The sequence below is a fragment of the Gastrolobium bilobum genome, unplaced genomic scaffold, assembly GCF_033153095.1.
Source record: "Gastrolobium bilobum isolate Gb01-03AN ecotype WA unplaced genomic scaffold, APGP_CSIRO_Gbil_v1 utg2836, whole genome shotgun sequence".
In the NCBI taxonomy this organism is placed as follows: Eukaryota; Viridiplantae; Streptophyta; class Magnoliopsida; order Fabales; family Fabaceae; genus Gastrolobium; species Gastrolobium bilobum.
Window position 1 is genome coordinate 190,813 of NW_026897502.1, and position 23,232 is coordinate 214,044.

At 33.2% G+C, this 23,232-nt stretch overlaps 1 protein-coding gene across 1 annotated transcript; it reads left to right on the top strand.

The window, feature by feature from the left end:
* Positions 1 to 235: 235 nt before the first annotated feature.
* Positions 236 to 3,431, top strand: LOC133307470 (pentatricopeptide repeat-containing protein At5g04780, mitochondrial). Its single transcript, XM_061507980.1, has 2 exons — positions 236 to 362; positions 764 to 3,431. The coding sequence occupies exon 2, from the start codon at positions 933 to 935 to the stop codon at positions 2,802 to 2,804; it is 1,872 nt and encodes a 623-aa protein (XP_061363964.1). The 5' UTR covers positions 236 to 362; positions 764 to 932; the 3' UTR covers positions 2,805 to 3,431.
* Positions 3,432 to 23,232: the final 19,801 nt, after the last annotated feature.

Sequence of the window (23,232 nt, forward strand, 5' to 3'; positions counted from 1 at the left end):
TTCTCACTTAACTTATTTAATTATAGTTTAAATTAAAAAACGTTAAATTTTATTTACCAAAAAAATATTAAAATTTAATTATTAATTAATTGTTTATTTTATACATAAGCTCTTTATGATTTGACATTTCCTTATTTTATTCTTAAAAGTTTATTTTTATCACTTAAATCTCTGGGAAAAAAAAAAAACAAAAAAAACTAAGGTATGGCATGGCCCTGAGCTAAAGCTAGGGTCTGAAAAACAAACAGCGATTGGGCCTCGTTATCCTGCTCTGGCGCTCACCGTTGCAATGGTGTACCGCTTTTTGCCTCTGCGACCATCGATTAGTTTGGCTTTTCTACTCGCTCAGACACAGCGAAAAGGTATGAATGTAACTGTGAGGTTCAACCAACCAATCATGTTCATGCTCCGAGACTGCATATTATTTTATTTTTAATTATTTTACATTAATAAATGGATTATTGTTTTGTATTGTTAAATTCTTTTATATGATTCATTGTGTTTATGTTGGTCTTTGCCGATTTAATTTTAGCCTTAATGCAGTGAAACCTTGTGCTCCACATTATGTTTGTTTAGCATCTCATAGAATTGCTTATCTTCTCTTATTCTTGTGTTACTCTTCCTTTCTATGCATTATGTTCTGGTTTGTTAGAGTTGTAATAACTACTAAGATTTGTTGCTTTTCACTTTCCATAGAATGTCTTGTAGATTTGTGTTTTTTAACAATGCTTACCTTTAAACAATTTGCTTTTGTGGTATGAAGTTTGAATTTGCTGCCTTCAGCTCAAATGCATTATCTCCGGCTCCTCCAATCTACCAAAACATGCAGGCCGTATAATTATGAAGCACCTAAAAATAAACTGGCTTGACTTCTAAGGAAGTTTAACAGATGCTGAAAGCATATTGTTTCCCTTTGTCTTCTCTGCAATGACATGAGTAGCTTAAGAAGGTGTGAGAGATTCTGTGATTGTTCTGGCATCCGTTTCAGGAAATTATCAGTTATTTCTGAGGCCAAACTAGAACTCTTAGAGCTGAAAAAAGTTGTTCACATTCGCACGGATGCTGATGCTTCTCGTATATCAAATTTGCACTATCTTTTGCAGTTATATGCAAAAACAAGATCATCCATGGGAGGAAAGGCATGCCATGCTCAGACTATTCGTGTTGGCTTTGAAATGGACATATCAACATCAAATATGCTGATCAACATGTACTCTAAATGTGCTTTAGTTGACTATGCTCGCAGAAAATTCAATGAAATGCCAGTGAAAAGCTTAGTTTCATGGAGCACGATGATTGGAGCACTTACCCAAAATGCAGAGGAGCAGGAAGCTCTCACACTTTTCATTCAAATGCAAAGAGAGGGAACCCCATTCAATGAGTTTACCATTTCTAGTGTTCTATGTGCGTGTGCGTTCAATTGTGCAATACTTGAGTGCATGCAATTGCATGCCTTTTCGATTAAGGCTTCCATAGATTCAAATTGTTTTGTTGGAACTGCTTTACTCGATATCTATGCTAAGTGCTCTTCAATAAAAGATGCGATTCGGATATTTGAGAGTATGCCAGAAAAGAGTGCAGTAACATGGAGTTCAATGGTTGCAGGATTTGTGCAAAACGGGTTTCATGAGGAGGCCTTGCTGCTGTTTCACAATGCTCAGTTGGTGGGTATTGAGCAGGACCCATTTATGATATCATCTGCTGTTAGTGCTTGTGCTGGTCAGGCAACTTTGATCGAAGGGAAGCAAGTGCATTCCATGTCATGTAAGTCTGGATTCGGTTCAAACATATATGTTGCTTCCTCCCTTATAGACATGTATGCAAAATGTGGCTGCATAAGCGAAGCTTACCTTGTATTCCAAGGTGTGGAGGTGAGAAGCATTGTTTTATGGAATGGAATGATTTCTGGGTTTGCTAGACATGCTCGTGCACTAGAGGCTATGATCTTATTTGAAAAAATGCAGCAGAGAGGCTTCTTTCCTAATGATGTAACATATGTATCTGTACTAAATGCATGTAGTCATATGGGTTTGCATGAAGAAGGACAGAAGTATTTTGACCTCATGGTCAGACAGCACAATCTTTCACCCGGTGTCCTTCACTATGCATGTATGATTGATATTCTTGGTCGAGCAGGACTTGTTCACAAGGCTTATGACTTGATAGAGGGAATGCCATTTGATGCTACTATTTCTATGTGGGGTTCACTGTTAGCCTCTTGTAGAATTCATGACAATATTGAGTTTGCTGAGATTGCAGCCAAGCATCTGTTTGAACTGGAACCAAACAATGCAGGAAACCACGTATTGTTAGCAAATATATATGCAGCAAATAAAAAGTGGGAAGAAGTTGCAAGAGCAAGGAAGCTTCTCAGAGAGAGTGAACTGAGGAAGGAGAGGGGTACAAGTTGGATTGAAATTAAGAATAAGATTCACTCATTTACTGTTGGAGAGAGAAATCATCCACAAATCAAAAGGATATATGCTAAGTTGGATAATTTGGTGGAAGAGTTGAAGAAACTGAATTACAAGGTTGATATCAATCATGACCTGCACGATGTGGAAGAGAGCAGAAAACAGATGCTTTTGAGGCACCACAGTGAGAAACTTGCTATTACCTTTGGATTGATGTGTTTGCCTAGTGATATACCAATAAGGATTATGAAAAACCTCAGAATTTGTGGTGATTGCCACAATTTTATGAAAATTGTGTCTAATTATACAAGCAGGGAGATTATTGTTCGAGATACAAATCGTTTTCACCACTTTAAGGATGGCTTCTGTTCTTGTGGAGACTTTTGGTGAACTTCTAATACATGTTACTTTTTATTTACTCCGACTAACGTGAGTTTCCCTTTGTTTCCTGCTTGCTTAAACCATCTTCAAGTGAGTTTTAGGGAAAGCTTTGGTGATAAATATGACTCAGTAATCATTCATCCATTTGTTTTATACGACATAGGAACCTTTCTCTGATGCTAATGGCTGGTTTCAGTCTGTTGTAAAGTACGAAGGGAGAAGTCGGAGTCAGCTTTGGATATGAAGGAGGGGATTTAAGGGAACAGCCGAAGTTAACAGTTATCTTGTGGCCTCCAATCTATGTGTAGTCTATGGTTGCAATTGCAAAGGTTCCAAAATTAGTTATCTTGTATTGTTGAGCTTAGCATGGGTCTGAATCTCATTGTACGGGAATGAATTTTCAGACTTATTTATACCTTGGTTTGAGTTAAAAGAGGGAAATACTGAGTAGTTTGATGAACATCAGTAATACTACTAGTAAATACATTTGACGAAATATGTTGCAAAGATTTCTAATAAGAATGATACCCCGAGTTCTTGTCTGATATTATTTAGAAGACGCTACGGCCTCAGCTGCCTAACCTCTAAAATTTACGTGATGTAAAGGTGAAGAACTCTTTGGATCTATTATTACACCAAACCTATGTCTTGTTCTTTTTTTTTTTTTTTTTTTATGGTCATATCGAAGTTTTCATTTCATTAGTTTTGTACATACAATTCAATCACAGCATTGTTCATTTTTTATTTTTGTTTTAACTATCAAATGTTTCTTCTTTATTCGTTGTTCGTACATTTGAATCATAATTATTATTACCGTTAGAATTTGGAGCATTTACCTGAGAACCAAAGCGTGAAAAGTAATGTTCCTTAGCTAATTCAAACCAAGTCATATTTATTAGGGTTCGCAAAACGGATCAACTTTACAATTTATTCACTAACATGAGTCTCAAAGCGAGGAAATTGAACCCACGTTTTTTAGTGGTATGGGCCGACTCTTTAGCCACGTGCCATCGCATGTTGACAATTTTGATTCTTTGCTCAAAAGATGAAAAGATATGAAAGAAATGTACTTCACGGCTGCAGATTAAGAACTGCACCTTAATTCTTAATCAATCTCTTCAAAAATCAGCCCCATTAATTCTGTTGTCAGTTAAAAACACATTATAAACTTGTTGTGGTCTTCGCTAGAAGCTTTTTATAATGTAAAATTATGACGTGTGCATAGTATAAAATTTTAATCATTTTGAAAAGATTTAAATCCAGTTAAAAATTTAAGTATGATGTAGCTTCAATAAAACTTGTAACATTCTCATCTCGAGTCGATTAGTTAACATGCATATGGTATTAAAATGCAGCATAATTTAAATGCCTAAATGTAAGACTTAGTTTAAAGTTCACTATTAACCCATGTAACTTTGTGAATTAACTTTTTTCTTTTCTTTTTTTGTGATGTATCGCATTGCAAATAACTTTTTCCATAATGTTACTAACTATACAGTCGTAAACCTGTACAGCAAACTTACTATCACATTGTAGTTTTATTATTTTTTTTAAAAATTTATAAGTAATAAATAAATTGAAAATAATATAGTATTTCATAATTATTAATAAGAATATATAAACGGAAAAATCTCATATTTTACATGTGAAGCAGAGAAGTGATTATTTAAATAATTTCAGGGGTGTGTTGGTGTTAAGCATTGATGACCACGGATGTATGAAGGTGTTCAGCAGCCTTAGAAATAAAGGGCCTCAAATACCTCAATTTTGAATTTGAATTTGACTTTTTAAAGTAAAAAAAGAGAGTAAAATTATAATTATTAAATAAAAAAGTAATAATTAAAATTGTGATGAATATAAATACATGTATGATAAATTAGTCAATAAAAAGAATCAACTTTATCAATTTTCTAATAAATAGTTATAACTTTGCCCTGACTTGGTCTGGGTCCTTTTAAAAATTAAAACAAGTTTGGGCTTATCAAAATGAGTTTTTAAAAGTTAGATCAAAAACCTATTTTAAAAAACTTGGCTTCACCTGTGCTTTTTATTTTATCTTTTCTGGCCATCCTCCTATGAATTTAGTTGTTAATTTGGTTTTTAGGGAATAAGATAGTATTATATTAGTGATCTATAAACACAAGCAATTTCTTGCTCTCTCTCTTTTTTCTTTTCTTTTTGTTAAGTGAGATTATGTAATGCATGAGTAATTGAATATTTTTTGTTTATTTTAAAATTTAATTAAATCTTCCGCATCCTTGTTATTATTTTGTTTTTGATTTCAAACAATATAATTAAATTATCAATATTTTTTATTGTGACTCTATCAACTTAAATATACAAATATAAAGTGTAATATGCAACTTAGAGCTTTTAAAACGGGCCAGCCCTAGCCCAAGTGGGTTAGGGCCAAAAAGCCCGCAGGGCCCAAAAGTCCACAATAATATAGATCCACACGGGTCAAAGTCCTATGAGTTAGGGCCAGCCCACAATAATTATATTACTCATGCATCATGGGCTCAAACTCTTTAATATTACTCATGTTGCCACTTTTAAAAACATGGTAAGCTTAATAGGTCAAATCAAACTTTATATTTTTTAAAAATAAACTAAGTCAAGCCTATAATTTAGCTTGAATCAAACTAATAAGTCAATTTAGACTTAAAATATTTTACATATACCTAATTTTTTAGGTTAAAATTCAGCTTGTTTTGACTTATTTTTATTAATATAACTTATTTGATTCACATTCAATGATACATAGCAACATAGCTTATAAGAATGTATCATATTAGTCACGTGATATGCACTGTGTAGTATTATTTTTATTTTTGTCTAAAGTATTTATAAAATGAGTTTTATATTTCTTATATTGTTGGAGATAAAATTATCTCTACACATATAGAAATATATATGATTCTTTTTTTTTTCTCTCTTCTCATCACATTACCTCGCATGGACCTCACAATTATTTGTTAAAAAATACTTTTATCTCATCCAACACATGAGTAATATTAAAGAGTTTGAGCATTTACATGAGAACCAACTCATGAAAAGTATCCTTCCTTAACTAATTGAAGTTAAAAAAATACGTTAGCTATAAAGAAGGGTTAAAACCAAAAATTAAAAAGAAACTAGTATGGTTATGTTTGGAGCATCTAACTGAGAGCCAAGGATGAGGTTATATTGAAATTTTTATGTACTTTATTTAGTCCAATAATTTAGAACAAATGAACATTATAATTGTACATGTTACTGGATTAAATATAAAATACTGTTATATTATAAATTTAAAGTAAAATCATAACTCAACGATAGTACCTTAGGATTATATTATGACACCTTCAAAGCAGATCTTAGACAACGAGAACGAGATCTTGTGTTTCTGTAACCACCGTGCTCATTTTAGCGGAAGCTTAAAATGCAGATCGAGCCAAGATTCACCGTTTTGAAAGATAAAGCGCTTTGCTTCACTAGAACAGTAGAAAAGAATAATAGCAAAAGAATACTTACTACATTTCTGATTATTTTACTGTACAATAGGACACGTATTTCCTAAAAGCGGGATCTTGTCAGAAGCAGCAGATTTGAGGATGCATCGAAAGATCTAACTTTGATATTTTGCTCAACAGAGGAAAAGATATGCAAGAAATCTTCTTCACCGCCACACCTTAATTCATAATCAAGCTCTTCAAAAATCTGCCACGGGTAAACAAATAAACACAGTAATTATATTATCAGATAAAAATACATTATAAACTTCTTTCTTGGTCTTCGCTAGAAGCTTTTTATAATGTAAAATTATGACGTGTGCATAGTATAAAATTTTGACCATTTTGAAATTATTTAAATCCAGTTAAAAATTTATAAGCATGATGTAGCTACAATAAAACTCATAGCCCGCAACAGGTAAAGGTGGTATACTATGCAAATATAATTTCTCACAAAATCTGCTTCAAGTACAGAATAATAATGCTCAGAGATCAGCACAAGATAAATTGTTTAGACTTCATTATCCCAAATGGTCCCTCCAATTTAGTGGATTGGCCAAGTTGTGTTTATATTAAAGAGACGGGCAGATTTCGGAAGACATCCACCCACTTCTTCCCTTGTTTCGACTATTTAATTGATTTTAATCGCACTAAAATCGTCAAAAAGCAATCATATTTTTGTTATCGATTTTTGAGATTTGTTTTCATTCCAAAATAATAATTGATCAATCATACAAGCGATCTTATTTTCCATGTTTTGAAAAGAATAGTGAAACCCAGCAATAAAACTTAAATCCAATACAAAACTAAATAAACTGGGTATAGTATACTATAATTAAATCATGCATTCACATATCATTATAATAATTACTATTTAAAGAGACAATTGTCAAAGTTAAACTTAAACTTACTTATTAATGTAGCATTAACTACTATATACTAGTGTAGAAATTCACAGCTACAAGCTCATAATATGTGACTATTGTAGAGCCAAGGCAAATGGCAGTATTATTTACGGGTAATATCCAAACTGATACAATATCAAAACAAATTATTGACCTTCAGAATTGCTAATTACGCTAACCAAGGATTAAAAGGTAATACATGCTGCTTTCCATGCGTACAAAGTATAAATAGTCTGTTCACCAAAAAAAGTATAAATAGTCTCAAGAGACAGCATACCTTTACTCAACATAAAATCCCGTACTATGAAATGGTAGAATCTCTACGTTCTGGAATCCATTTTCATTGATTTGCTACTATAACTGAATCTTTCGAGGCAGGAGAACTACAAAAGAATGCAAATAGTGCTTAGTTTGGTGACAATTAATATATACAGATTTATAAATTCTAAGAAGAGTTACCATCTTCTAAATCACAAGAACTTGCCCGAGGAAATATCGTTTCCGGATCTATTTTCTGGGAACAAACCTGATACGACAGGCTATGTTTACTGCAGAAAGCAAACAGACTCAATGTGTTTAGGCAAACAGATAAACCAAAACTTTAAATGAATTTCTGTCATCAAGCAATAGATATCACCAGGCAAACAGTTGCAGTCAACAGGTACATGGGGTTTACGCAATTGTGGTTCTTTGTGCCAACCACATACCGTCTTTAACTATGTTATTTAATTCATTTTCCTTCTTCCAGTTTGAATCACTAACGCCCCACATACATCATGAAGGGTATAAAACCCAGGAAATCTCATTGAGAGAGGGCGCCATGAAGTTAGTTAACAAATGAGTTCCAAAAACTTAAATAGTCACAAACCTTGCCCATGAAGGGATAAACTTATTATTGGGTATGTCATCCTCATCTTCATCTTCATCATCTGATTCTTTATACGGAGAGATCTCGTATGATTGCTCTTGAAGTGAGTTTTTAATGATCAAGTCATCGTCATCTTCAGTTGCTTTGTTCAAATGACCCATTACCTATAATGATATTTAAATACCAGGATGATTATTAAAGCAAGACCACAACACAATTTAAACACTCAAAATGTAAGATTCCAGAAGGTTAGTCTGCTCCTGCTGCGCACGAGTACAAGCTGAAGTTATTGCAAGGGAGAATTATGATAAGCCAAACGCTAACTGGATAAATCATATAACCTGACTTCCACTAAATTGTTTAGCATCAAATACTTGGAAGCAGGTGGTTTCAAAAAATTAGTAATAACAGCATTTCAAAGCCGAAATCATTTGCGATCACATTAAAAACATTGGCATTATTTGACTGACTGGAAAATAAGCATCATGCATTGTTAGAAGACGAGCATTTATTTATATAGAATTGGGAAATTGTTATTCTTAACCTTGACCAAACTACTATGAAATCCTTCTAGAAAGTTAGTGATGACATAGTAGAAGAGAACCACATAAATAATACTACCTTTCCATTATTAGCACAATCATTCACAGATTCTGAATATCCACGACAGCTTTCTCTTGTTTTCTCATTTGCGGAATCCCTGATGGTTAAAGGTTCAGTTTCAGAAATTTTTTCCACGTTGTCTTCTCTATTGTCTTGCAATTGCAAGTTCTTGTGATTTTCTCTTCCATCCATAAATTTCTTGCTTTCTTGGACTTCTTCACCCTAGATCAGACAGCCCATGTATTAGCATTTTCAATAAATAAAAAAAGACAGAGAGATAAAAACTAAATTATTGGCAAAAGAGGCATTTTACTGTGGCTCGGCGTTGTATTTTTATCTCTTCTTTCTTAGTATGTATCTTCTCATGCTCTTGCTGCTGCTTCTTCGCGTCATTAACACGCTTCCTTTTTCTTTCTTTCTCCTTTTTTTCTTCATCTTCCCTCTGTCTCTTCCTTGCTGCCATTTCTGCCTCCTTTTTCTTTCGTTCTTCCTCTTTCTTTTTCTTCTGCAGCTCCAGCTGCCGTAGGTTTTGTTGCTCCAATCTTTCCCGCTCAATTCTCAACGCCTCCTTCTTCATCTTGCGTTCAGTCTCTTTCTTTTCGGCCAAACGCTTGGCAGCCTCAGCAGCCTCCAAGGCCTTCACTTTGATGTCCCTCTTGCCTACATGTTCACATAGTAAGGTTAAAATAATTATCAAATTAACATCATACTACTTCTGCAAGACTAAACATATGTAGCTCATAGCATCAATCTCAGGAGCGAAGGGTTTCTGGAAATCAATACTAACACATTGTATAGTTCCTCCAAAGTCAGCATTTTTCCTTCATCCATATACTATTTTTCTACATCCTTGGGTCATTAATTAACAGACACATCCGTCGTTCAAATCCTTTAGCTACTAGATCATTTGGCATGATAAGGGCAAACCCGAGTGCACAGAGGCTCTTCAATTTTGGTGAGAGCATAGATGACGATTGATTGTATGCAATCTTACTTTTGCATCTATGTGCCATGCAACCAAATCTCCCAAAAGCGTAAGACAATGGGTGAAGGTACATAAATGATTTTATTAAATCTCTTGACTCGCCCCTGATGTGAGAACCTTTTGGGTTTTGAAACATGATAATACACAGGCACTTTTTTCTGATTTACCTTATGCTAAAATTTAACATTGTTTTATTAGAACATAAAGCACAACAATCGAGCTCTAGACCACTTGGTCATAAGCTGTGATATCATATCACGCAACCAACTCTCTCAAAAGCTTCGTTGGGTTAAGGCACATGAAAGGTTTTATTATATCTGTTGACATTTTGCAAAGAGGATGTTTCCTAGACTAGAACTCATGACATTTCGGTCACGAAGGAGCAACCATACCATTGCTCAAAGTCTTGCCCTCGCTAAATCATTTACCATACTATCAAAATTTGACTTTACTAGGAATATAATATAAAACCACTCATATGTCTTCACCAAAAAACTTTAAGTTTTGGGGAAAGTAGGTTCATGAAATATCGATCCTTAATGCCCCTATTCTTCTGATAAGATGTAAAATGATAGCATAAAGTAGGTGGATCTATACATTGTTCACGCTTAAATCATAAAGGGCTCTTGCATGAAGAGCGTGTTAGAAATATATTATAAAATCATTTATATATTTTCATCTAACAAATTAAGCTCTAAGGTGAATTCGCTCACGTCAATGTATCAAAACCTCTATGACTAAGTGTTCTAGAGTTTGATCCTTGCCATTTCTATTCTTCTAATAAAATTTTGAATTTCAAAACAAGGTAGTTATGTGAGGAGGCATGTTAGAAATTTAATAGAAAGTCATTAATGTGTCATAGTATAAAACCATTCATGTGTCTTCATCTAACAACTTAAGTTTTTGAAAGAGTTGGTTCATGACATAATTATCCAACAAACTTATGGTTACTATTGCCATTTTTGGAACATGTTCACATTCAGTGACTCCCGTTCTTAAAAAAAAGGCAGAACATATTACATGGGAAAAATATTGCATGATGCTTATTGACTTATTTCATCTGCACATAATTGCTAATGATTTGAAGGAAATATTTATATTCCCGATCCTTAATGAAAAATTTCAAATTTAGAGCAATTAGTGATTAGTGCATATCCCTTTTTCCTTAGACACCTTAAAAAATCACGCAACCAAAAAGCTCACACTAAAGATAAAGATTTCGTATCAACGTTAACAATACCTTTATCCTAAATTAGTTAGGGTGCAATCAATGAACCCAAAAAAATATAAAAATTGAGGGACTAAAGAGACGAAAAAATATAGTAATAAAAATATCAAAGCTATGCAAAATAAATACATGAAACTCCCCTTTGTGAACCGTTGGCCACATACATGTACCAACATAAATAAGTAAATAAAAGAATAGAAAAGATTTAACAAGTGCAACAAATACAAACTAAAGCTGATGGAATCGTATGACAAGGCAAGCAAACAGCTAGAGTATAAGCTCCAGAATGAAGATAACCATTTGTATTCCCATGTCTATATGGTGGTTTTCAATCTCCAAGAAGACAATCTATAGAATAGAAAAATAAATTTTGTTTTTAGAGTACCTAGTAAATAAAGTAAGTTACCTGTAAAAACCACAGCTGCTTGTTTTTGTTGCACTAATGGAATAAAGGAAGTGACATTGGATACAATATTGTTGCATGTAGTCTTGACTTTGGAGTAAGTTTGCTGTTTCATACTATCTTTTCCAGATGACTTTGGCCTACTGGACCTTCTGCAGAGTGATTCAGTGGTCCTCTTGGCGCCATTAGCTCCAAGAGATATACTCTGGTTCTCCTTCCCCTTACCCGTGAATCTTCTCCCATCACCATCCTGTTTGTCAAGCTTCTTTTTTACCTTATTGTGAGTCCCACTGAAGTTAAACTCTCTGCTTGCAAAATCTTCTCGTCCATCAGTTAATATATCATCTTGTAAAACTGATGTTGAACGGTTTGCATTATCTATAATCTGAGCTAGTGGTTCTCTTGTAATTGAGTTAGTCATTCCTTCTGAACCAATGCCCTTTTCAAATGCATCAGCAATCTCATCGACATTTTCATTTTCTTCACTAATGCAGGGAAGCTCTAGTTTTAAACTCTCACGCTTCCCTGAACTGCCAAAGTTTGAATTAATTCTATCCCAAAGAGTTTGAACTGAAGATGTATACTGACCCTTACAATTTATTAGACAATCGGAAAGGGACCTTGGACTCCCATCATTTAGAGGAAGGGAAGTCCTCGTACCTATGCCCTCCAGAAGTCCATTAGGTAAAGACTGGTAGAGGTTTGGAATGTTACGAAACCTATATGGGGTTGAAGAATAGCACTGTGGAGAATGCAGGAACCTAGATCTATCAAGGGATGTATAATCAATTGAGTTACTTGGAATATTCATCTTTTCCAATTCCATTTGGTCTCCAGCAGTGCATGATTGTGCGTTATCTGTTTGCATAACGAACCCTTCAAACTCTGGCAAAGTTTCATCTGTACCAATCAAATCCAAGCATTGGATTCCTGGAGAAACAGACAAATCATCAGTGAATTTAGCATTTCCTCCTGGATATGTTCTACTCAAGGTGCTTCTTTCAACACAAGTCAGATGTACTGCACTTTCTTGTCCACAATTAACCTGATGATGCCATGACTCGATCTTCTCATCTATAGGGCACCTAAATGTTGAGTCAACACTAAAACTGGATAGATTTGTCTCTGCCAATAGAAGGGTGTCTGCACTTCTGTCTCTTCTATCCAAGATAAGTTTCTGCTGACAGGAAAATCATTGAAACACAGTCTAGTCAGAAAGTTCTAATAAAACAAAAAGGCAACTTTTACAGCATAAACCTGCATGCATACATCTATTTATTCAATTCCCTGCATAGTAAGAGATGAGTTTTTTAACTCATATAAAACAAGGCTAGACCACAATGTAAGTAGATTGAGTTTTGATCTTATATTCTTAACTAACTGAGCTCTCTTCCCTCTTTTATCTTCTGTTTCTTTATTCTCGATTCTTACTCTAGTCCTAAGCTGACTGTGCAAACAAAGTTTTGCTACATAACTTTTGTTCCATAATGGCACCAATTATCGCTTAACTCCAGCATTTTCATTTTCCCATAATTCTAAATAGTTTTGATAAAGTTCTCTGAACTGTTCTTCCTGAAAACATCAAGTAGAAGATTGTTGGAAATCTTGTTGGAATTTTAAAGAGAGCTGAAGTCATTCTGATTTCTATGTTGCATAATTTTCAGGAGGGAAGATATTCTTACTACCAAAACTATCCACTACCAACCCACTACCTCCACAATTACCATTGGATCAAAGAGAGAGAATGCTAAAAAAAAAAAATTGAAGAAAGAGAAAATGTTGATCCAATGGTGATTATGGAGGTAGTGAGTTGGTAGTGAATTTTTCTAGTAGTAAGAATATCCCTACTCAATTTTCAGAACAGAAATTATACCAATGAGTATTCAAAAAAAAAAAAATTATACCAATGATTGTTTCCAAAGGAGCTCATGATCATCCAATCAAATTGTAAAAAACCAATTCAACTCAAAAGCTTAAGTTGTTAGGGTGAAGGCCATATTAATAGTTTTATATCATACTTCTCTAACACGCTCCCTCACAAAAGAACCCGTTGGGCTTGAAGGGTGGACTGCACAGGCCCACCTACCTCTGCTAAGAAACTCCATAATATATAATTATTCATTAATAGAATGAAACACAGTGAGAATCGAACTTGTGACCACTTGGTCACAAAGGCTATAATATCATGTGCAGAGAATCAATTCAACCAAAAGTTCAAACTGTTAGATGAAGGGTTGAAGGCCACATTAATGGTTTTATATCATACTTCTCCAACACAAATAAATCTCGTAATGTCTATGCCGAAGCAACACTGCATGATAATTAATTACAGTTGTAAATTTCAAAGATGTTAACCAAGACTGTCTGACATACAGTTTGTGCAAGATATACAGAAGTTCATATTTAATATTTAACCGTACAAAAAAATATACACGGACCAATCTTAATATTTTCAGAATGTAAAGCAGAAAATTATGTACCTCTTCATTACTCACTTTAAGTGAAGACCCTTCCATTGTTCTGCATTCTCCAGTACCTTGCATCTCATCCATTGAGCTATTACCAATATATTGATGTCCTATATCATCATCCTGATCAGTTGTCAAATGTTGAACTTCTAGGACAGCCTCGGGGTTATCTTTTTCAATACTCAAGTTTCTACTTACAGTCCCTTGGTCAATAGAATCAAGTGGATTTTCCAAGAACTTTAAAGAGGCAGTTAGAAATTTCTCTGTTTGAACTTCAATCTTCCTCCTCTTATGCTGAGGGCATGAACGCTCCACATCATAAGTGAAACTCTCTGCGGAACTTCTAGAAATTTGGAAGTCAGTTGAAAAACCAGTAACTTTTCCATCACTGAGCAATGTCTTCCTCAATGAGTCACCATTTTCACTCAAGGAAATGCTATTTGGGACCTGTTGTGTTAAACCAACATTCACTTCATCCATAGGAGCCATAAATGGGAACCCAGCTGTGAGGTTTGAAACATTTTCGTCTGTGTAATTATGCAGACCATGTCCAGTAACTTCTGTAGAAAAAGAATCTGCCAACTTAGTATTACTTTCATTATTTTCCAGTTTACTGTTCACCGCTATTACTTCATTTGACAAATTTCCTGATAAATTTTCATCGCCAACTTTTGAAGGACTTGAATGATTCATAATGGAAGAAGTAAGAATACAGAGTTCTTTCTGAACCATATGTAACTCTCTGTTTAGTGACATGTCATTTAGCGCTTCCATGGCTACATCTGCCTCCTTGAAATGGGTTGCACAATATTCCATTTGAGGTCCCTCTTCTCTGATCAGAACTTCCTGTGTTTCCAGCAAATCCATCTCCCCGGAAGAATTACGCTTATCTTGGCATACAAGAGAAGTTTCCTCATATTGTAAATTTACTGGTTCCAATGAATTCAGAGGCTCTTCTTCTGGTGACATACCCTGTCGTCCCTCTTTCAAATCAGGACCAGATATTCCATTTATACTTGACTCTCCTAAATCATCAAAATCAAGTTGCTTAGGCATCACAGACATAACAAAATCAGAGGGAAGCCTCAAGACAGATACATCCAGCCCAACCTCTGGGACAACACTAGCAAATCTTGACCCCAAACAAGAAGGAGCTTTTTCAACTAAACCACCAAAATCAGCATCAGCTTTGGCAACAGGTGCAGAAGATCTATGGCCAGCATTATCAGTAGGATTGGCACCAAATAGCATATTTTCTTGGGCATCCAAGACTTTCTTAGGCGCAACTGTTTCAATGTGTAAAGATTCTGCAAGTAAAAACCCACCATCTAAATTGGAAGAACTCACTGGCCTCAACAATCCACCGTCTGCACAAGTAGTCATAGCCCTTGTATTTCTAAAAGCAACAAGTGCTGCAATGTTCTCCTTCTCTGCAGAATTCATGGCAATTTCTGTGTCTAATTTGGTATACCTTGGACTTGAAGATAACCTTGTAGCATCCATTTCAGTAGGCCGTACATTCTGAGACTTCTTGCCAGCAGATTCAGAGCAGGTAGCACTGTGCTCACAGAAATTGGAGCCGAGAGGCTTGGAAATTTCTTCAACATGATTCCGTGACATTGAATCTCTGGTTATGTACACCTTTCCAGACACTGTGGGGTCCTGTGAGTTCTGTGAAATTAAAGGTTGAGGTGGTTGCACTGATTTATTGATAGACTTGACAGACCTACCAGACATCAAAAAATCATCACCCGGTGATGGGCAGGAACTTATCCTACCATAAATGTTACCTTCTTGTTTATTGTGGCTGAAATCACCATCTTTGATTATATTCCTCCTACTTCCATTGTTACAATCAGAGGCTTTGCTTAAATCCGTTAATTCAACGTGAGTAAATGGTTGCATAAAATCACAGACTTCAACTCCTTTGCCTCTGCCCGAGGTGCTATCAAGCTTCAACAATTCACTATTACATCTTGCCTGGCTAGAACTCCTAGATTTTGTTAATCTCTTATCATAAACGCTTCTTCCAGCTCCCTTGCTTTGATACTCTGCTTTATTTGCTTCCTTAACCCTACAACTTCCATTTGTAAAACAGGGTCGGTTGACTAGCTCCAACGGCTCGTTCGAATTATTAGATGGAGGGTCATCTTTCTTCACTGCCGAAGAACTAGCAGCATTCAAAGAGTTGAACTTCTGGGATAAGCTTTTAGATCTTACTATACAGCCAGAGTAATTAGACTTGTCATCTTTTTGAGTCAGACAGTCATCTCTTCTGACTTCTTCCATGGAACAACTTTGAATGCTCGAATGAAAATCTTTGACCAAGTCTGACTCCTTAATTTGGTCGGCCTGTAGAGTTGACGATGCAGAACCTGTAGTTGTGCCCGTACAATCACCGGCATTATTATCATCTCCTGACCAGCGTTTGGTTGCTTTTGCACTAGTACGTAGCTCCAGAGCCCTCTGCCTCGACTTTGATCTTTGTAACTTTGCCAATGACAGAGCTGGATCATGGTAACTGTCTGAGACTGTTGGTTCCATCTGATTCTGAGGTGAAATAGCACCAGAGTCCAATTCTGGAGGACCACTTGAGGCACATCCATCATTGTTGACAGAGCAATCTGGCAAATTTGAAAGCCCATCTCCCTTGGGATCAAATTTCCCGAAAGTAAAATTGCCTGAGATGTTTTGGCACATACATAAGTAAACTAGAACAAATATTTGAAGTGAGTTCCCTTCATATGTGAGTGGAAGCAACTTATATAAAACTAATCCTAGCTATTAAATAAAATTACAGAAAATATTATTACAGAGAGAAATAATTGGCCACTATGGTATATGACAAATTTTTATTTTGAAACTTAAAAGAGATATTAAAAAGAAAAAAAGGAGTTTTCTTTTGTAACTGAAATGTTAAGGATCTGCCAAGAAATGACAACAACTAGAGTGAACTGCTACCAACTAGGAATTTATAATTTTGGTTTCACGAACCATAATATTGGTGCTCCCTATCATTATAACACTATTAGATGACTTAATAAATAAGGGGAAAAGAAAGAGACAGTTTGTATCTCTCACAACTTCAGTGCAAAACCTACTTTCTTGGAAACTGGGTTTTAACACTAACTTGACGTAACCGTACAGTTCTTCCTTGTGACTCGGTGGTCACAAGTTCTGGTTGCGGAAAAACCATCTCTGCTCACAGGAATGGTTGCATAGATCTTACCCTCTCAATAACTCACAGTCATAGTAGTGGTGTTTCAATTGAATTAGAAGTGTCTCAAAATGTAAAGTTTGCTCGGAACACTTAAAACACGCTGCAAAATGCGAAGCACAAAACCAGGGAGACCTAACATGTGAATCGAATTTCGATTTCAATAGTCGAAAACAAACAAACATACTTTCAAGCCCTAGTTTGTCATCCTCAAAACTCTACATGGAATATGGTGAACTCGAACGAGTGCAGGAAGAGAGATTACCATTGGGATCTGAGGCGAGGGAGTGAAGAGCAGTGTTGCAGAGCCATGGAGGAGGGACAATTCCGTTGAGAACGAGTTTGGAGGAAAGGTGGTACTCCCAGAGTTGGCACTGCTGGCGAGCCTGGTCGATGATCCGCTTCTTCCTCTCGAAGATGTGTGCGATTTGCTTCTCCATCGTCGACATTGCTCACAGGGTTGGAATCTATGTTATGCAACGAGACATTGCTCTTGCTAATTCGAATTGAAGGGGGATGAGATAAAATCGGTTAGTAATTAATAAAAATTGAACATTTCAATCTTTGCACGATACTTCCAGTTTAAAGTAAAAATGGGCCAATAATGAAATTCTCGGCATCAATGCCAGCACCGCGATGGTAGAGAGAGAGAGAGAGGGAAGAGAGAGAGGCTCGCGTTTGGCGCAGTTCCGAATTCAAATTTGGGGGAAATTTTTGGAACGTGGTAATTTGATTGGACCCACCCGTTTAGGTTTCGGATCTAGTCACTTTATATAATCAAGCTAAACTAGTGTTATCCCTTTTGCGTTTTGGGGCTCCGACTGCCACACTGCCAAGTACCAATTCTTCTTTTCAGAATTGTCTAATTACGGAAATGGATTCTATGAAATGAAAAAAAACATGATATGGTCATGTGAGAAGATCACAATCATACAAAGGTAAATTAATGATTATGATTTTGTAACTACCTATTTTAATATATTTTCTCTCTCCTTCTTTATTACCATTGATCTATCTTTATATGGTTAATGATTTCTCACATGATATGATCATGTGATTTTTCACATTAGAGGATGCAGTGAATTACCAAGTACCATGGACCAGGCGTGTCAATTCAAATCGGTCTATCTCATTTGGACTTGATTTATTGGGCCAAGTAAATTTTGATCCTGGCATTGTTCACAACAGTTTCATCTATAACAACAGTTTCAATTAATCTCGTGTAATAGAACAGAAGTTATCTCATGTTGTTATAGAGACAATTATATGTAGAATCCACGCACTTAGAAAAAAAAAAAAAAAGTAACACGAAAATAGATATATGTGTAGAAAAGAAAAATACTCTTATACAACATAAGAGTATATTTTCCCATCATCTATAATAATAACATTTATGCATTGTTTTTTTGGTTTAATATTTATCTTTATAAAGGACATAGAGTTATGTTATTTGAAGTGGAAGAAAATTATAAACAATAAAAATTATGGAAGAGAAAGTGATTGATTTTTATTTTTAATTTAAATTTTAAATAGAGTTATGTTATTTTAAGTAGGAGAAAATTATAAACAATAAAAATTATGGAAGAGAAAGTGATTGATTTTTATTTTTAATTTAAATTTTAAATAAAAAATACTAGGTTGTATTTTTCTCACGCTTAAAATGACATACCTATATATCCTTTAAAATGACAAAATATTTTTTCTTTATTTTAAGGTTCAACGTTTTTTTTCAAAAAGTTCAAACACTTTCATGTGGACTATGGTGGTATGACTTTAAATCACTTACACCCCTGTGCCTTTTTTTAATAACTTAACTCATATGATTTTTGCTATTTACATCCTTTCTTAACATTGTTAGAAAATTAACTTGGTATACCTATTATATCCTTCTAGGAATAAAAAAATTAAGTGATAAAAAAGAAAATAAAAATCAACTCAAATGTTATGAAAAATTAGAACACTTCATAAAAGATTAAAAAAATAGTAAAAAAAGTCAAATATGTCTAAATAAAAAAGTATAAAAAAAAGAAAAATAAATAGAAGAAAAATAAATCACAGTTATGAATTTTCAATATATTTGCATTTATTTTTTTGTCCTTGCTTTATTTATTCATTTTATTTAGATATGTTTCTCTATTTTATTATCTCTTTTTTTAAAAAAAAATACGAAATTCTTTAATATATGGGGTGGCAAAAATCTAAAAAGAAAAAATCGAGAAAGAAATCAGAATAAAATAGATTAAAAAAAGAAAAAAATCAAACATATTTAAATAAAAAAGAATAAAATAGATCAAGGATAAAAAAAAAATATTGAAGACTCATAACTGTGACTTTTTTCTATTCTATTTCATTTTTATTTTTTTTGTTATCTTAATCTTTTCTTCTAGTGTTTTGTGTTTAGTTATTTTTTTTCGTTTGGACTATTTTTAATTTTTTTAATTTTAATCTTTTTTCTCACTATTGTGATTTTTAATATATTCGATCTTATTTTTATTTTATATTTTGGATAAATCACAGCTATCCTTCACATGAGACAATTCTGTTCGGAGCGAGTCCATAATTAAAACTCTAAATCTCTCCCAAAAAAGGTATTGGGATGATTGAACATATATGCTCACCCCCACCTGCTCAGTTCTCATGCGCCAACTGAGTTACCATTATTTTGTTTTTGTTTTTTTGTTCTTATTCTATTTTCCTTTTTATATACACTCTTTTTTACTATTTTTTTAATTTAATATTTCATTAAGTGTTCTAAATTTGCATAACATTTGATTTTTTTTATCACTTTATTTTTTTTTCTAACAGTGGTAATATATATGTATATATATATATATATATATATGAAAAAAATGTTTGATCTTAAATGACATAAAATTATGTCATTTTTATTTACCAAAAAAAAATTATGTCATTTTAAGAGAGAGATAGACACAAAATAATTTTTTATTTAAAATTTTTATGTCTATCTCTCTCCTAAAATGACATAACTTATGTCATTTAAAATGGCAAACACCAAACCCTATATATATATATATATATATATATATATATATATATATATATATATATATATATATTCTTACACCAGTGTAAGAGTTAGGAGTCTTACACTCAATCTTGACCATTGATCCACTTGTATTTGATGGCTCACATTACTAAAAAGTTAGAGCCCTTAGATATAAATGGGATCAACGATAACGATCAAGATTGAAAGTATAACTTACACTGGTGTAAAATGATCCTAATATATATATATATATATATATATATATATATATATATATATATATATATATATATATATATATAGTGGAGAGATCTTTTGACTCTAGAGTAAGACTTACAACTCTTACTCTCCATCTCAACCGTTGATTTCCATCCATACTAACGGTTATTATTTATGTTTAAATAAATAAATAATTAATTTTTATAGATAACCTTTAGAACGAAAATCAACGGTTGAAATGCGGAGTAAGAGTTGTAAGTCTTACTCTAGAGTCAAAAGATCTCTCCCCATATATATATATATATATATATATATATATATATATATATATATATAGGGCAGGATATTCTTACACCGATATAATAGTTAGAAGTCTTACACTCAGGGCATGTTTGGTGCATAGTACAGGATAAGACCTGATAGTATAAGGCCTAATTGTATAAGACCTGATTGAATTTTAATATTATCAAGCGTTTGGTACGGTATTGTATAAAATAATATATTGTATAAGATAATATCATTTAGTATTTGGTAATGCACTTTATAATTCTATATAGGATAAAATTAAATATATTTAATAAAAATATCCTTTAATAAAGAATTTATATAATTCTTCAAAAAATGTCATATGATATTAATTTTTATAAAAATTTATTGACCAGTGTTTCCAAAACATAATTGAATATTTTTATTTTTATAAAAATCAATTTAATATATTGAAAAAATATTTTTTATTTTAATATATTAATATTAAAATAATATATTAATTTTTGAGAATTACACTGGTCAACGATGTTAATACACCAAGCTCTTATCAGGCCTTATCCCTTTCCCTTAGGCCGGATTAAGTTATACATCGTTTTGATGTATTAAGGGATTTTGCTGTATAAGCTTATACTATACGATGGTCACATCAAACAACTGGAAATGTCATAACGTATAATATAAGTTTATACTATCAGGCCTTATACGTCACACCAAACATACCCTCAATCATAACCATTGATCCACTTGTATCCAATAGCTCACATTACTAAAAAATTTGAGCCCCTAGATATAAGTGAGATCAATGGACAAGATTGAGAGTGTAACTTACACTGATATAAAATAATCTTGACCCTATATATATATATATATATATTTACTTAGTTAATTTGTTGACGGTATTAAGGAGAGATATAGATAAAAAAAATTTACAGGGATTAAATGATTAAAAATATATATAGGTGTATAAGCGATTCAAAACTGAAATTTTTTAACTTTTCCCATATTTTTTGATGGGAAATCATTTTCTCATGCGATAGGAGATAGCTTTCTTATGTTATGAGACATCGAAATCTGTGTAATCCTTTTTGTTTTTTTTAACAAGTGGTGGACCCAACCACTTGTTGTGTCTATGGCATGAGAGATGGAACCTCATGTGATATGAGAAAAGAGAAAACTTTTTTTGATAGGATCTTACTCAATCCTATGTGTATAGAAGAGGTAAAACTATCTCGTGTTTATAAGAGAAATATTAACCTTTCTTTATTATTATATTATTCTTACCCAGTTTTTTCTGTAATAAAAAAAACTCATATTTTGTTAGACGTCGTCTTTTCTATTTTTACCAAACAAATGTAGCTTGGTCCACGCTAAAATGTTGTGAGCTGAATTTTTACAAACCTAACGCACCCATTTTTATGTGTCCCGCGTCTCTCCGTCACAATTGTTCATCTTCTCCAAGAATGAATCCACATCCCCATCTATACGACCCCACCATCATCCATGAAAATCATGATTTTGTTACCTTTAGGTAGTGTTTGGTAGAAGATTTATTTTGAGATTGATGAAAAAGTGTAAATAGATATTAGAAAATATTACGTTTGGTTCAGGTTTTTGAAAAAAATACTAGGCAATTAGGATAGATGGGGAAATAACTTTTGTGTTGATTTTTGGATGAAATTCACTGTTACACAATGCCCATTTGAGATGTGCTATTTTGAGATAATTGGAGAAGTGAAAAAACAGGTGCAAAGTTTGTCCCGAATATAGATTTTGCAAATTTAAATAAATTTCTCTGATAATATTTCGGTCAACTAAACAATTTTTTTTACATTTTCCTACCAAATTCACTTTCTAACCATTTTCCTAGTAATTACATTTCTCTAATATTCAAAAAAATTCTCCTCAACCAAACGCCTCCTAACATAAACGCAACCAAAGCCTCGATATCAAATGACGTTGAATGCCAAAAAACTGAGCTAAACAAAAGATTAAGATTGAAAAGATAAATTACTTGTTCTTAATTTCAATTATCAAAATAATAGAATATTCAACTATCACAATTAAAATCGTAAACACCCTTTTATAAGATATCAATTAACCCCCTAAAATACAATTAAAATGAACTACAAACCCAAAAATGATTCATACATGATTTTAGTAACTTTATAGTTAGGTTTTTGAAGATAACGTTTTTTTTTTGTTTTTTTGTTTTGGTAAGAAAGTGAACTTTTTTACTTTTAGATGAAAAAACCAATAATTGAATTGGTTAGACAAAGTTCAACAAATTCATTTATTATTGTTGGTGGCATAACCTCCCCTCAGCCTATATAATTCAGAATAAATTGCAATTGTCATTAAAAAATTTCCATACATAAAAAGAGTTTAACACCTCTCCACTCACGGGAGATAACTTATCTCCTGTAAAGCTAAAACGAATTTTGAGGTTTGGAGAAAAATATTTTTGTCATTTTAAATTTGGCTTTAATATTTCTATAAGGAATGTAGATAAGTTATCTCCATTCGTTTCTAAAATGACATCATTTTTAATTGAAAAATTAAAAAATTTATAATGAGAAAGACTATTATAACCCTGAAATAAATTATAATTATAAAAATACTTTGATTTTGCTCCAAAACGAAATCATTTTGAGCTCAATCTAGATAACTTATCTACACTGACGTTAAAAAAACTGAACCCTTTTAATTTATTCTGAGACTATACTAGTCTTTTTTATTATAATTTTTCTCACAGAAACAATTTAATTTTGAAGTTAAT

Coding starts and splice junctions, on each gene's coding strand:
- LOC133307470 (XM_061507980.1), top strand. CDS start 933: ATGAGTAGCTTAAGAAGGTGTGAGAGATTCTGTGATTGTTCTGGCATC.